We start from the raw sequence: 15362 nt of genomic DNA, 5'->3' as shown, positions 1-15362 counted from the left end.
TCTGTGACCCTTCAGTCTGTGACCCTTCAGTCTGTGACCCTTCTGCAGTCTGTGACCCTTCAGTCTGTGACCCTTCTGCAGTCTGTGACCCTTCAGTCTGTGACCCTGCAGTCTGTGACCCTTCAGTCTGTGACCCTTCTGCAGTCTGTGACCCTTCTGCAGTCTGTGACCCTTCAGTCTGTGACCCTTCTGCAGTCTGTGACCCTTCAGTCTGTGACCCTTCTACAGTCTGTGACCCTTCAGTCTGTGACCCTTCAGTCTGTGACCCTGCAGTCTGTGACCCTTCAGTCTGTGACCCCTCTACAGTCTGTGACCCTTCAGTCTGTGACCCTGCAGTCTGTGACCCTTCAGTCTGTGACCCTTCTACAGTCTGTGACCCTTCAGTCTGTGACCCTTCTGCAGTCTGTGACCCTTCAGTCTGTGACCCTTCAGTCTGTGACCCTTCTGCAGTCTGTGACCCTTCAGTCTGTGACCCTTCTGCAGTCTGTGACCCTTCAGTCTGTGACCCTGCAGTCTGTGACCCTTCAGTCTGTGACCCTTCTGCAGTCTGGGACCCTTCTACAGTCTGTGACCCTTCAGTCTGTGACCCTTCTGCAGTCTGTGACCCTTCTGCAGTCTGTGACCCTTCAGTCTGTGACCCTTCTTCTACAGTCTGTGACCCTTCAGTCTGTGACCCTTCTGCAGTCTGGACCCTTCTACAGTCTGTGACCCTTCTGCAGTCTGTGACCCTTCAGTCTGTGACCCTTCAGTCTGTGACCCTTCTGCAGTCTGTGACCCTTCTGCAGTCTGTGACCCTTCAGTCTGTGACCCTTCTACAGTCTGTGACCCTTCAGTCTGTGACCCTTCTGCAGTCTGTGACCCTTCAGTCTGTGACCCTTCTACAGACTCATCGTTTCCTCGTTTCTTCCTGAAAAAGTTCTCCAGTGAATGTTGTTTTTGGTTCATTTCTTTAGTTTGTGTTTCTACTGATTCATGAAACGGCACCAGAGTCCAGAGCGGTTGTGAGGCGAGGGCGGAAACAGACGCTTTTCAAAATAAAATCTCTGCAAAACTAATGGAAAAAACTGCTTTAATATTAACCACAATGTTTTTTTTCTTTGCAGTCCGGTACCAAATGATCCATGGACCGGTACCGGTCATTGGGGTCGGAGACCACTGGTCTAGATGCAGGAGGTCAAACTTACAATAGAAGTGGGGGTTTCACTGAACAAAGTCAATGGAAGTCCATATATGACCTCCTGTCAGTGCTATATTGATGTCTCTCACCATTTCCATTATATAAGCCGTCAAAATATGGTTCATTATAAGTATAGGCATTTTTTTTATATAAAAAAAAAAAATCATCTTAAATTCAAAACATTACATTTTTAAAAACTGTGAACAAACTTTTTAGACCTAATCCCAAGGAAGCTACATATAAAATTTTAAATAAATCTGACCAGCAGTTTTACCGGAGAAGATGTTTGAAGAAATTGCTCACGAAGACGACGACAATGATGAAAATGACGATGAGGATGACTTTGGACACAGCACCCACACCATAATTCATGGCCTATTGGCTGGTGAGCTAAAAAAGCAAAAGTTACACATTCTGATCATCACTGTAGTCTTTTAGTCTTGTTCAAAATGCAATATTTAGTGTCACAAGGGGAAAAGAAAGGACTCAAATGCTCGGTACTGAAGGGGAAAAAAATAAGTTTATTTAACAAAATCTGAAAACAACACAACAAAAACCTAACACAAAAACTAAATCAGAAAACAGAGTCCATAAAAAAAACATACAAAACCTGGGGTCAGAGTCCGTGGATGAATATGGGTAATTGTCCGGGCTATGGAAAGGAATGAGGAGTAATGGACCAGCGCTGCATGGCTGCAAACCTAATCCTTAAATAGGCCAATGGTAATTGGCTGCAGCCACGCAGCGCCAGCAGGTGAGTATGATGATGATAATGATTATAACAAAAGAGGAGCTGAGGGTCACACAGGCACAGGTCCATGACCAAAAGGGAGGAGCAAAGAGTCACCCAGGCACAGATCCTGACAATTTAGTATGTGCTTATGTTGAGCTGATGTTGGAGACACTGGGAGCTGATCATGTGTCCACCTTCACTAACTCATTTTATAAGAAAACAGGAGCTTTAGTTTCACACCACCTAAACTGCAGCAGAGCCGAGAACAGAGGCCGGTGATCGTTATCATGGATGGAGGTGACAAAGACAGTGATAAACTTAAATATGGAGTTCAATCACATCAGCAGAATCCACAAACGCAACAAAAAGATGGGAAAAGTTTACATAATGAACCTTAATATGTTTCAACATAAGGACACAAAAGTGGCAAAAGTGTTAAAGGAGCAAAAATGCTGATTTCCAACAGATGACATGTTGTTATCTGTCATGTGTTTTCATTTAAAGGCTGATTTGATGTGGGGCTCATGGCCACATGGCAGTTCTTCCATTTGAGGATTTTTTTTTTTTTTTAATCGGCCCTAATGGGCAGAAAAAGCACACAGTCCATTATCTTTACTCATAATGTTCTGCCTTTTTTTGTGTTCCTCACTGAAAATCTCACAACTGTCCATAATACGTTAGTGTTGCCTCTTTTCACTCGACCAATCAGGTGGAGCCGGACTCATCACCGTGGTAACCGGTAAAATGGAGGATGTGACTGGTCTGGGACTAACTGTCAACTGAGAGAAACCCAGACATCCATCCATCTGTGAGCGAAGCTGTTGTGTTTGTGGGTTTGTTTGGTTTGTTTGTTTTCTTTTATCACCGTACGTGTTGTGAACTCATCCATCACACACGGTGATGGTGGAAAACACAGCCATGTTAGAAACACATGGATACCATCAGCTCATTGTGCACACTTTTTGGGGGCCCTAAGCAAGACAAGTATGCCCCCCCCCCCCCAGCAAAATAATTTCACTTTGAATTACAACACTGATTAATGTCAAAAGCTCCCTGCCTATACACACCAGTGTGTTCTATTTGAACACAGTGACAGTAAAACAATACAGAATGTAATAAATGTTGACTGACGTTGGTGCAGGAGGCTGGGGTTTGTATCCTGGTCAGCAGGGGTGTCAAACATGCGGCCCGGGGGCCAAATGTGGCCCGCCAAAGGTTCCAATCCGGCCTGTGGGATGAATTTGCAAAGTGCAAAAATTCCTCAGTCAAGGCTGTGGAACTCATTTGAGTTCAGGTTCCACATACAGACCAATATGATCTCAAGTAAAATTATAGCAAAAAAAAACTACAAAAAAAAAAAAGACTCCATATTTTCTTCTCAGTTTGATGTGAAAAAATATATTACATTATGTCTATAAATAATGACAACTTCAAATTTTTGTCTTTGTTTTAGTGCAAAAAATAACATTAAATTATGAAAATATTTCCATTTACAAACTATCCTGTAACAATAAAATATAAATAACCTCAACAAATATGAAGAACCTGAAATATCTAAAGAAAATTAAGCACAATTTCAATCCTTTTCTGCCTCTTTCTCAGTGTTTAGTGTCTTTGTAGATCTGATCCATAATGCACATGTAGAAATGAGAAGTTGAGGCAGAATATTGTTGAAATTGCACTTATTTTTCTTAAGAAATTTTAGTGTTTTTTTTAGGTTATTCACATCTTTGTTGTTTGGATAGTTTATAAAAGTAAGTGTTCTCATAGTTTAATTTTTTTTTTTTTTTTTTGCACTAAAACAAAGACAAAAATTTGGAGTTGTCATTATTTATAGGTTATTCTGTTATTTTACTGGTCTGGCCCACTGCAGATCATATTGGGCTGAATGTGGAACCTGAAAGAAAATGAGTTCGAGAGCCCTGCTGGTCAGGGTGTCCCCTGGTTCTGCTGCACTCAGCACCTGTCAGAGAGGCCATAAGGGGCTGGGCTCTGCAGGGAGTGAAGTGGCAGGAGGTAGGTGTGTTAAGACCACTCGTCTTAAAAGGGTTAAAATCCCTCAGAACCTTCTCTGTCCACCATTGAAAGTATCACAAAGAACCGTTGTCATAACAAAGTGTTGGCAGGTACGAAGGACAATTGTCTTTCTCGTTTATCTGTTTGGAAAAATGATCTTCAAACAGAAATATGTGTAGAGGATTGGGAGAAGGCCTGTCTTTTAGCTCAAACACAAACAGTTAACACCAGGTTCAGACTGTTACAGTACAAATGCTTATTTAGAACATATGTCACCCTGTAAAACCACATCATTTTAATCCTCACATTCCTGACATTTGTACTCAGTGGAATAAGGAAACAGTCCCTTTGTTCCATTGGATGTGGACCTGTGAGAAACTGCAGAATTTTTGGAAATAGACTTAATAGATTTAATTGATAGATTTACAGAAGGTGTTATTCCTGTGGATCCAAAATGGTGTATTTTGCACATCGTCCCTGAGCAGTTTCAAGTAACTGGAGGAAAAAGGAAACTTTTAAATTTGTGTTTTTTACAAACCAAATGAGTCATTTCTTTGAGATGGAAAGATATTCAAGGACCCACAGTGAACCAACGGATGAAAGAACTGTCCTCTAACCTGGCACTGGAAAAGCTGATGGACCTGGCTAAAGGAAAGATCAAAGACTTTTAGAAGATCTGGACCCTTTTTTACAATTTCTAAAGGACCTGTCTGTGTAGTCAATTAAGTTGTGTCTGTTAAGTCTGTTTTGTTGCATTGGGAGTGGATGCTATTGTGTGGGTGGGGGGTGGTAGGGATTGTTTTGATGTGTTTGTATTTTTTTTTTTTTTTTGCCTGTTCTTATAAAACAAAGAAAATGACAATAAATATATTTATAAAAAAAAAAAAAAAAGGGTTAAAATTCCACTAGTTGTCTTACTCTGGGTCACTGTTAAGGGGGGGTAAGTATGACAAATTCATGGAGCCCATACAGCAGTGCACTGGGCACCCCCCCCCCCCCCCCCCCAAGGTAATATTCCATATTATCTTGAGGGAGGTGTTTCTTTTCTTCTTGAAGTTTTTCTTCTTGAAGTTTTTCAGCGCCTGACTTACTTCAACAAACTGACTAATCACTTCATCCTGCACTGTAATAAATGATTCTGTGGTCATGTAGATTTTAATTAATATATTACGTAAAATATATTCAATATAATTGTGTCTTTGATTTTGTGGCAATTATTTCATTAAATTTCAAATAAAAATGTCTGAAATAAAATCTACTCATTGTAGTTAAATAAAACATAAGCATTCTGTTTATTTAATTCTGAACACAGAGAATATTGACTGAATTCAAATCAATGTAATCAGGCAATTTTTAATTGAAAAGCACTTCCTGCCAAAGTGCATTTTTTAATGCAGCGGGCTATCATCACATGACATTTGAAAAGAGTCCAGAATGCCCATCTTCTTCCACATTGCTCATCTTGTACAATTCCTGGTCGGCTAAAGTCAGGAAACTTATTTTGTTTTCACTGGGGTAGTACACTCTAAAAAAATAACTCAGGGCCTTAGTAAATGTCACAATAATATAAGGTATAGTACCTTAATAAAATCTGTGAAAATCACTTAAATTCTTATTTGAGTTGGATGTACCAAAATAAATGCTTTAAAATCCAATACTTATTTTTGTCTCATATTTACATCTATTATTTAAGTAAGTAAGTAAGTAAGTAAGTAAGTACATTTTATTCAAAGTGCTTTATCAAATCAAATCAAAATCAAATCAAATTTACAGAAACCCAACAGAATCCTCCAGGAGCAAACACTAGTGCCTGGTGACAGTGGAAGGAAGAACTTCCTTTAACAGCAGAAACCTGGAGCAGAGCCAGACTCCTGAAGGATGGACGACCGACAGGACCAGCTGGGGTTAAAGAGAAAGAGTAAAGGAGGAGAAAAGAGAGAGCGATAGAGATACAGAGAGACTGGGGAGAGGGGGGAGGTAGGGGGAGACACATGGAGTACATGTAACACTGTAAAGTAGTAACTTTACACTGTGAAAAATGAATAAAACAGTGCAAGTAGAATACAATTAGAATACCTGTAAAACACAATAAAATACCATTAAAAACAGTTTAAAATATGATGAATACATGAAGTGTAATCAATTTGTGGTGGTCCTGAGTCAGGTGGGAAATTAAAAATTTAAGATCATTTAAAAAAAATAAATGAGTATTTGAGTAACATAATATTTTTCAGATATCCACTTGTACCCATCAGTTTGAAGAACTTGAATTATTACTCATTCTAACTCAATAGTCTTCACCTCTGACAACAACTTAAAAAAGTGAGTAAGTCTGATTACACAGAACGTCATGATGTGCACCATTTGCATATTGTGGCATGTTTGCTGCAGTGCATTGTGGGTAATGTTGCTTGTTTATGTGTTGTTTTTCTGTGCAGGGGTTCAGCAGGTTGTGGTGTTGGTGGGAATTTGGACTTAATGTGTCTTTTAATGTTTATTGGCCGTTTTGTGTTGGTTTTGTATTTTTGTTGAGGTGCACCATGAGTGAACGCCGTAGACTGAACCACACCTGAACAGTTCATCTGTAACTGTAATTTTACTACATTCAGTCAGTGAATCTAAATGATTTCACAGCTTTCAAAATTACTCAATAAATGTAAGCGCAAAATATTACTTTAAGTAAATTGAGTAAGTATAATTAAAAGAAAAAAAAAAAGTTTAGATCTAATTCATTGCATTGATCGAATTCAAATTAATGCACTGATCAGTGTAGACCATTGTTGCTCAATTATATATCACTGCAATGTAGAATTAAAGACATTTTTATGAGTGCTATTTACACATCAAGAAGTTTATCTTTTTGTATCAAGTCAATATTTTTGATTAGATTATAATTAATTCCATTTTGTTTAGCATTCAAATCTACTCATATTAAGTGGATACCTATTAAGGGCTTCATTTAATTAACGTTAACTCAATACCAAACAGAGTGAAATTTAATTAATAGCATTGCTTGTGGGCGACATGGTGGTGCAGTGGTTAGCACTCGTGCCTCACAGCCAGAAGGTCCTGGGTTCAATTCCAACACCAGTCGACATGTTCTCTGCGTGGGTTCTCTCTGGGTACTCCGGCTTCCTCCCACCATCCAAACACATGCACTAATAGGTTATTTTTTTTATTTATTTTTTTTTATTTTTTCCCTTGTCTTGTCCAGCATCCTAACAGCAGAATGGTAGTCTGGTTCCTTTTGGTGCTGAACAAATTTGCTTTGCCAAGGGTAACTTCATAAAGTATATGAAGCTCCCCTTGATATTCTACTGTGTTTATTATGTGTTTTGTTGAACCACATTTCGATGCCGGACCTGACCTGGGGGGGGGGTGAAGGGGAGAGAGCAAGAGAGAAGAAGGTGGCAAAGACCCTCACAAGGAAGTATCAACAATACAAACAGTAACAATCAGGGTGATAATTATAATGGTAACAGTAACTACAACCAGAACTGAGTAAACTGGGCAGAAGAAAGAGAAAACAAAACAAAACAAAATAAAACTACAAAAAAATACAATAACATACATAAGACCTATTAAATGATGAATATGAGAAAAGAAAGCATGAACAAAATATCGTATACCACGTTCACACAAATAATACCAGAAACAAATCCACACACATCAGTTGTTCACATTCATCTGCTGTGACAGAGTGAACCAGGCAAACAGACTGAGGTGAAGAACACACACATGCAACCGCAACCGCCCCCCCTCCAAGGATCAGGGACCGACCCAGAGGGCCCCAAGGCCCGGCCATCCAGCAGACACCACAGAGAGGGGGGATCCAGCCCGCCCCCCAAGAGGCAACAGTGTGCCCGCCCCGAAGATGGTCGAGGGAGGCCCCCCACCAGAGGCCCCACAGCAGCCGAGCACAGGCCCCAGGAGGCCAGGGACGCCAGCCGCCACCCCCCCGCCGGGGGCCGGCCACCCAGGGGCAGGCAAGGCGCCGGCCCCCGAACCCCACGAGCCCAGGAGCCACCCATCTCCCCGGGCAGGGGTCCCACCCAGCACACCGGGCGGCCAGGCCGGCCCAGACCGCCACCCGCTGCAGGCCAGTGCGCACCCCGATGCCACAGCCAAGCGCCCCGGGGGCCCGGAGGCCCACCTCCCCATCCCACCAAGCCCAACCCCCAAACCCCACACACACCCCAGTCCCTCACTCACCCGCACAAGCATATGCACACACACACCCACTGACTCCCAGACATACACACCACCCATCCCACATGTTCGACCATTCACACACACACACACCCACCCACAAAAACCTCCACCCATGCCCATACACCCACCTACCCACATGCACGCCCACACGTACACATCTACATGTACACACATACCCACACATGTACCCACATCCATCAACAGCCCCTCCCACCCACCTGCACACACCAGACACGTGTATCCGGAGTGCCGCTCCCCCCAGCAGTGACCAGCACCGCTGTGAGTCCCCCCAAGGCGCGGCACCCGAGCGCAGCCCCAGCACCAACCACAGCCCAGGGCAGCAACACCAGCCACCAGGAACCCCACCGCGGTCCACTCCCCAAGACCCTACGTGCTTTGTGTGAGGGGGGTGGGGAGGTGAGGGGTTGGGGATGGTATGACTGGGAGGAAGTTTCCTCCCAGAAGATGAGCCAGCCGGCATTCGGCACCCCCGTTCCCCAGTACCCGTCACCAGGCAGGGGCCGCCAAGGAGTGGGGTAGCCCAGAGACCCCGGGCACCCAACGACCGCAGCCAGAAAGCCACCCCCCCCCCCAGAGGCCACTCACACACTCAATCATCCTATGCAGTCGAGGGAGCACGGACCTGGGACCAGCCACCCCAAAGCCCCCCAAACAGGCGCAGGGACCCACCACACTCCACACCTCCCCAGTCTTACATGCACTAGGGATGCAGCGATCACCGGCACAGTGCCACCCCGCAGCACGAGACCCAGCGACCAGCGCGCCCGCCCCAGGTCCCAATCACCACCACGGCCGCACCCCACCACCGCACCCCGAGAGAACCCCCAGCGACGCCCCCCACCCCCCACAACCCCCCAGGCATACCTGCAGTCCCCCTCCCCCACCGCCACCACACCACAACCCTCCCTCATTCACCAAACATACATGTACATCTACACCCACACACCTGCTCCATCAGCTCCCCCACACACCCGCACACACACACTTGCACACACAATCCCTCCTTCATACTCTAATGCACACATGAGCACTCGTTCACACACACCAACACACACCGACCCACCCACCCCTACACACAAACGCGTGCACACACACACACACACACATTCTCTCTCTCTCTCTCTCTCTCTCTCTCTCTCTCTCTCTCTCTCTCTCTCTCTCTCACACACACACACTCACCCATCCACCCACCCACCCACACACACACACACACACACACACACTCCCCCACCCCAGGACTCCCAGGCACCAGCCAGACACCAGGGCACGCACCCGCCCACCCCCACAGCGGCAAGTCCAGGCCAGCCCAGACACCCCGGCGCATGCCGGGCTCCCCCCCACCCCGGGAGGGGCAGCACCCAGACCCCAGGGCCCAGGTACCGCACCCCGCCCACCCCCGCCCACCCCCGATCAGCCCAGCCACCCGACCCGGGGGATGCCGGCCACCGACCCAGGCCCAACTCGGAGCCCCCCCACCCCACCACCACAGGGCAACTCCGGCACCGGGTCCACCCCCACCCCAACCCGGACAAACACCAAACCGCCCCCAGAGCAGGGCCGTCCAGACCCCCACTCCGAGGGACCACCAGTGACCCGTAGCCCCGCGGCTCCTCCTGCCGGCCTCCTAACACTCAGAGTGATGTGATAGAACTAATCACAGGGGCCCAGAGAGAATGAGACTGGTCCAACTGATTGTTTGAAGAGGCAGATATTGTCTCATTACTGATGTGATCTAATAGAAGGTTCCTAAACTGGTTAATGCTCAGATTGGCTTTTGTTTTCCAATTCACAAGGATAGTTTTCTTTGCGATGCATAAAGCAGTGAGGACCATGTGTGAGGTGTTAGTATCCATGTTGGTGTGGCCCAGGTCACCTAGTAAACACAGTGTGGGGTGGGCTGGAATATTGCATCTGAGCCATGTTGACAGGTCCTCACAGACCTGAAGCCAAAACCTCTGGACAGGTGCACATTGCCACAAGGCATGTATGTAGTTATCAACAGAGTTATCTGATGCACTGATAGGTTAATTGGTTAATCTAAATTGTCCATAGGGACAATGTAAGAGTGACTGTTTGTCTCTATATGTTCAGCCCTGCGATAAACTGGCGACTTGTCCAGGGTGTACCCCACCTTCGCCCCTATGTAGCTGGGATAGGCTCCAAGCGACCCCCGTGTCCCTAGTGAGGATAAAGCAGGTTCAGATAATGAATGAAAAGTATTGCTTGTAATGTGTTGCCTTATTTTTATTGAGTAGATATGGGGTATCTGTTTTTACAGTGTGGGTTTCCAGGTTTTCATTAAACTCACCATTTTCACTGTTTCGTGCTATACCTGTAGTAGACATACTGCAATAGTCCCAATACACAGTCTGAGGTTCCCAGGTCATCATCAAATCGATGACACGATACATAAGTCTGGGGCCCCCCGGTGGTTGCGGGGCCTTAGACACTCACTTAGTTCTCTTATAGCAGGGGTCACCAGTCCTGGTCCTCAAGGGCTACTATCCTACATGTTTCAGATATTTCCCTCTTCCCACACACCTGACAGCCGTTATCAGGCTTCTGCAGAGCTTGATGATAGGCTTACGGTTTGAATCAGGTGTGTTGGAAGAGGATACATCTAAAACTAGCAGGATACCGGCCCTCGAGGACCAGGATTGGTGACCCCTGTCTTATAGGGAGGGCCGGCTCTGCCTTGGTCAAATGTAGTGTCAGATCCTGTTGAAAGTTCCTGCCCTATAGGTTACATCAGATTGTCTTTGCGGTGCAGATATCTGGATGCGTTCTTCAGATAATGCGATTGTGTCGTTGAAAGGACAGGTCACATTTGAGCCTGAAGAAGAAGGTCAAGGTGACCCATTTTCAATCAACTTCTGCTCCATGCCAAGATGCATCTTCAGTATAAATTTGGTGCAGATATCTCAATGCGTTCTTCAGATAATGCAATTATGTTGTTGAATGGACAGACAGACGGACAGACAGATGACAAAACTATTACAATACCCCTTCACTGAAGTTGGGGAAAAAAACTGCATTCACTAACATCTCAACCAAATAACAGTATTTTCTTCATCCAAACACTAAAGCTTGGGTTTCGTATCCACCAAGGCCATTACCGTTAACAAAAACTAACAAAATGATGAAAACTAGAATTGAAAAAACATTTTCGTTAATTAAAATAAATAAAAACTATAATTAAGAAAAAAGATAACTAACTGAAACTGTATTGTGTGTTTACAAAACTAACTAAAACTATAAAAAATTATGGATAAAATTCCCTTCGTTTTCATCTTTGTCAACATTGGATTGATACGAAAGCGACTTATTTTGCTCTCAATTTTAGCTAGCAGCACCATACAACATATTTTGGTCCGTCACTTGTGGTTTCCAGTCGTCTTCTGGTCCCCACTCTACCTGGAAACATGAAGACTAAAGCAGCAGAGTCCTGTCTGGGATTTATTTGAATATGATGACAGAGAAGAAGAGAAAAGAGACCACTGAACTACAACTGAACTACAACTAAGCATTTGGAAATAAATGAAAACTAATAAAAACTAGCATACCTGCTCTAAAAACTAATTAAAATGAACTGAATTAGAGAAAAATAAAAGTCAAAACTAAATAAAACTAAACTAGAATGACAAATCCAAAACTACTAGAACCTTGGTATCCACTCCAACCACCTCCCACCAGTTAAGGAAAGGCATAGAAGTAGATCCTTTAGTGAGAAACTGAGGTTTACAGTTTGCAGAAATACACACTGGTAGCATTTCATTCTGTTGACTGAGTTGCAAGCAAACAAACATTCTACTTCAAAGAAAGAAACTAAACTCTTAGTTATTTCCATTGTGTGCTTCCATTGTGCAGCAAAAAAAAACAAAAAAAAAAACAAACATGAATTGCTAGAGGAACAAAAGATCTTTTCAAGGATGTTTTTTACAAGACAAATTGTGATCAGCAGGACTGAGGCAGAAGTCAGGTGGTAATATACAGTCTGATGGAGAGGAACCAGCCAGCATGAGCTCATACAGGAACCAACGCACACGACATGTTACAGCAGCTCCAAGGAAGACACAAGTTTCAAACACACTTGTTTATTTTGGTATTTTTATTTTGCAGAAAGAGAAGAAAAATATGAGCCACCTTCTATGAAACTTTGTCTAACTCTGCAGTAAATATGAAGCTCTTGATTCAATTCCAACTTATCAAAGACAATTCCCCAGCCGTGTCTTGATGTTTATGTATAAATTTCCTCTTTAATCTGTTTTCATTCCCCTCCAATTCTGAGCTGAATTAAATCACTTAAGGCAAGACAATGACGCCTTTCAAGTCGTTGCTGTTTTACACAAAGACTGGCTTTACTTTATACATTTTATTCACTTGATACGAGGCTTTGATATCTCCATCCTATTTCTGCTGTCCCTCGACATTTCCTTTCCCATTATGTTTCCACAAACAAACAGTATCTTTGTCTTCATTAAATGTCATGTGAACCTGAAACAAACTGTTGAAAAGTCACAGCAGTAAAAATGCAGATTATATGCATTTCATTAATTTAACTGGAGTGAATTTCACTGTCGGTGACGTTACACATGACTCTAATAAACAGAAGACGCAGACTGTTCTCATGTCGTTTTCCATCTGAAATGGCTGTGATGTGTTCAGCTGTCACAGATGTTACTGATGTGAACTGATCAGTGTTTGAGTGTCACTGCTGAGTCTGTGACATGTACAACAGATCTAGTAAAGCTCTTACAGATGCTCACAACTACATGAAATTAACTCTAATAGTCCCTCTGGACATAAGCAAGGCAGATTTATGAGTCTAGCATAATTCATACACAGGGTTATTCACAGTGCTTCACAGAAATGGAAAAGAGACCGATTAAAAACACACAATTACAATTAAAACAGAATCAATAAAACATAAATAATCAATTAAAACAAAGTACAAGAGAAGAAGTCAGATAGAAGCCTTTCAGTTGTTCTGTGCACAGTTGAACAGAACTGTTTTCAGCCTGGACTCAAACACACAGAACTGAAACACATAGAACTGACACACATAGAACTGAAACACACAGAACTGAAACACATAGAACTGACACACATAGAACTGAAACACACAGAATTGAAACACAGAGAACTGACACACATAGACCTGAAACACATAGAACTGGCACACATAGAACTGAAACACATAGAATTGAAACACATAGAACTGAAACACACCTGTTTAGTCCTGACTCTGGGCACCAGCAAAAGACCAGTCCCTGAGGTTCTCAGACCAGTCCATGAGGTTCTCAGACCAGTCCCTGAGGTTCTCAGACCAGTCCATGAGGTTCTCAGACCAGTCCCTGAGGTTCTCAGACCAGTCCATGAGGTTCTCAGACCAGTCCATGAGGTTCTCAGGGTCCCAGATGGTTCATATGAGACCAACATGTCCCAGATGGACTTTGGTTCTAGACCATGGACAGACTTGTAGACCAGCAGAGCTGTTTTAAAGTCTATTCTCTGAGCCACAGGAAGCCAGTGCACAGATATCGGAGAATAAAGGCAACCAAAATTCACTACAGAAATGGCCTTGATTATATTTATCGAAAGTCCGTTTTTCTAAAGGTATAAAAGAAGACAACTGATTCTGGAAAATCTTAAAAGATGGAGGGGAGTCATTCTTCCAAAATAAAAGTATGCATTTCTTTGTGAAGTAAGTGATCAAAATTAGTATCCTGTATTTTTTATTGTTTTTAAATGTAAATTATATGTGTCATTTAGTAAATATAAACTGCTGCTTACATCACATTGTCAGTCCAAGACTGATTGAGTGAAAGAGTGAATTGAGCTCCAATAACTTTTTAGACAGTCGCAGTCCCAGAACACGTGCATGAACGGCCCTTCCCTCTTTTTGCATCTATGGCACACTGATGACATGTCCCTTGATATTCTATGCATTTTTATTGGAGTTAGGTAGATTTTGTGGGTGAACTTAAAACTGGCTCCTTAATTTTAGTACAGGTAAAAAGAAAATGAATTATTTCACAGATGTTTAACCAGGCATTATCTTCTACTTCAGTTTTAGTGTTTTTTAACAATAACATCGATGTTCACTTCAGTCCTTGGGAAGCTGAGGCTGATGACGTGCATGACAGCTACAGTCAGGAACATCTGTCCTTCAACAGGCTCAGCAGTTGCTGTAAATGCTGAGTCTTGACAAGATCCAAAGAATAAAGTCAGTAAAACTGAGTAAAAAACAGGCTTTGGTTATCCTGTGTGAATGCACCACATGAAACACAGATGTAGAGGGTTCGTTTCCAAACCACTGCAGGTCCCCAGGTACAGTGGTCTCATGTGAATATGGCTTTAGTTTTAACAAAGAAAAGCCACACTTTTCTGTTGGGTTAGTTTTACTCAAACTGCAGCTGTTGTCCCTTGATCATAACATGTTGTCATGCACCTCCACAGTCTGAAACAGCAGTTCACTGAGTTCTGAACTGGGTTTTTTTCACAGGATTTGTAGAGACTTAATATGACACCTTTGATATGCTTATATAAGACTTAAATACAAAGAGGCCTGATGTTTCTTTCTACTCCAGTGTTTTTCAACCTTGGGGTCAGGACCCGACGTGGGGCCGCATGGAATTCATATGGGGTCACCTGAAATTTCTAGTAACTGATAAAAAAAAAAAAAAACAAAAGTAAATGAATTGCTAATAAAAATATGTTTTAATGATTCAGTGTTTCATTATAAATCAAACGCCACACATTTTTCCTAATAAAAGTCAAGTTCAAATAAAATGCAGGCTATAATATTTGAGAGGGCATATTTTGATTGACCAGATGATGTGACTGCATGTGTTAATACACTTCAACCTGCCACAACCACAACCTGTCACAGTCAAAACCGGACCGAACAGAGAATGAAAGGTTTTTTTCACCCGCCTGGCCCCATTAAGACATCTTCAAGACAAAAATGTCTCCGTTTTGAATGTCTGGGGGCGCCAGAAATTGTTAAACTCCTTGGCATACGAAATGGTGGACTCAAACGCACAACTCTCAAAAACCTGAGGATTTTAACAAAAGTATTTTAATGTTGAAAAAGTGAAACATAAAGCACTCTCAAGCAAGGTTATAATAGTTTTGGACTTTTCATTCTAGTTTAGTTTTATTTAGTTTTGATTTTTTTTTTTTTTTTTTCCTCTAATTCAG

At 43.0% G+C, this 15362-nt stretch overlaps 1 protein-coding gene across 1 annotated transcript; it reads left to right on the top strand.

The window, feature by feature from the left end:
- The first annotated feature begins 1459 nt into the window (after positions 1 to 1459).
- Positions 1460 to 9758, top strand: LOC115412691 (vegetative cell wall protein gp1-like). Its single transcript, XM_030125313.1, has 4 exons — positions 1460 to 1562; positions 3871 to 3926; positions 8653 to 9085; positions 9448 to 9758. Exons 1-4 carry the CDS (start codon positions 1460 to 1462, stop codon positions 9756 to 9758), a joined length of 903 nt encoding a protein of 300 aa, XP_029981173.1.
- Positions 9759 to 15362: the final 5604 nt, after the last annotated feature.

This window comes from Sphaeramia orbicularis, chromosome 3 (genome assembly GCF_902148855.1).
Source record: "Sphaeramia orbicularis chromosome 3, fSphaOr1.1, whole genome shotgun sequence".
NCBI lineage: Eukaryota > Metazoa > Chordata > Actinopteri > Kurtiformes > Apogonidae > Sphaeramia > Sphaeramia orbicularis.
Note: the sequence above shows the minus strand (reverse complement) of the source record. Positions and strands in the feature narration are given on the sequence as shown.

Bases quoted from the DNA above. Each gene is read 5' to 3' on its own strand.
- LOC115412691 (XM_030125313.1), top strand. From the start codon at position 1,460: ATGTTTGAAGAAATTGCTCACGAAGACGACGACAATGATGAAAATGAC. The intron at 1,563-3,870 runs GTGAGCTAAAAA...TGCTGCACTCAG, and splicing joins AATTCATGGCCTATTGGCTG to CACCTGTCAGAGAGGCCATA. The intron at 9,086-9,447 runs GTACATCTACAC...CCACCCCCACAG, and splicing joins CTCATTCACCAAACATACAT to CGGCAAGTCCAGGCCAGCCC.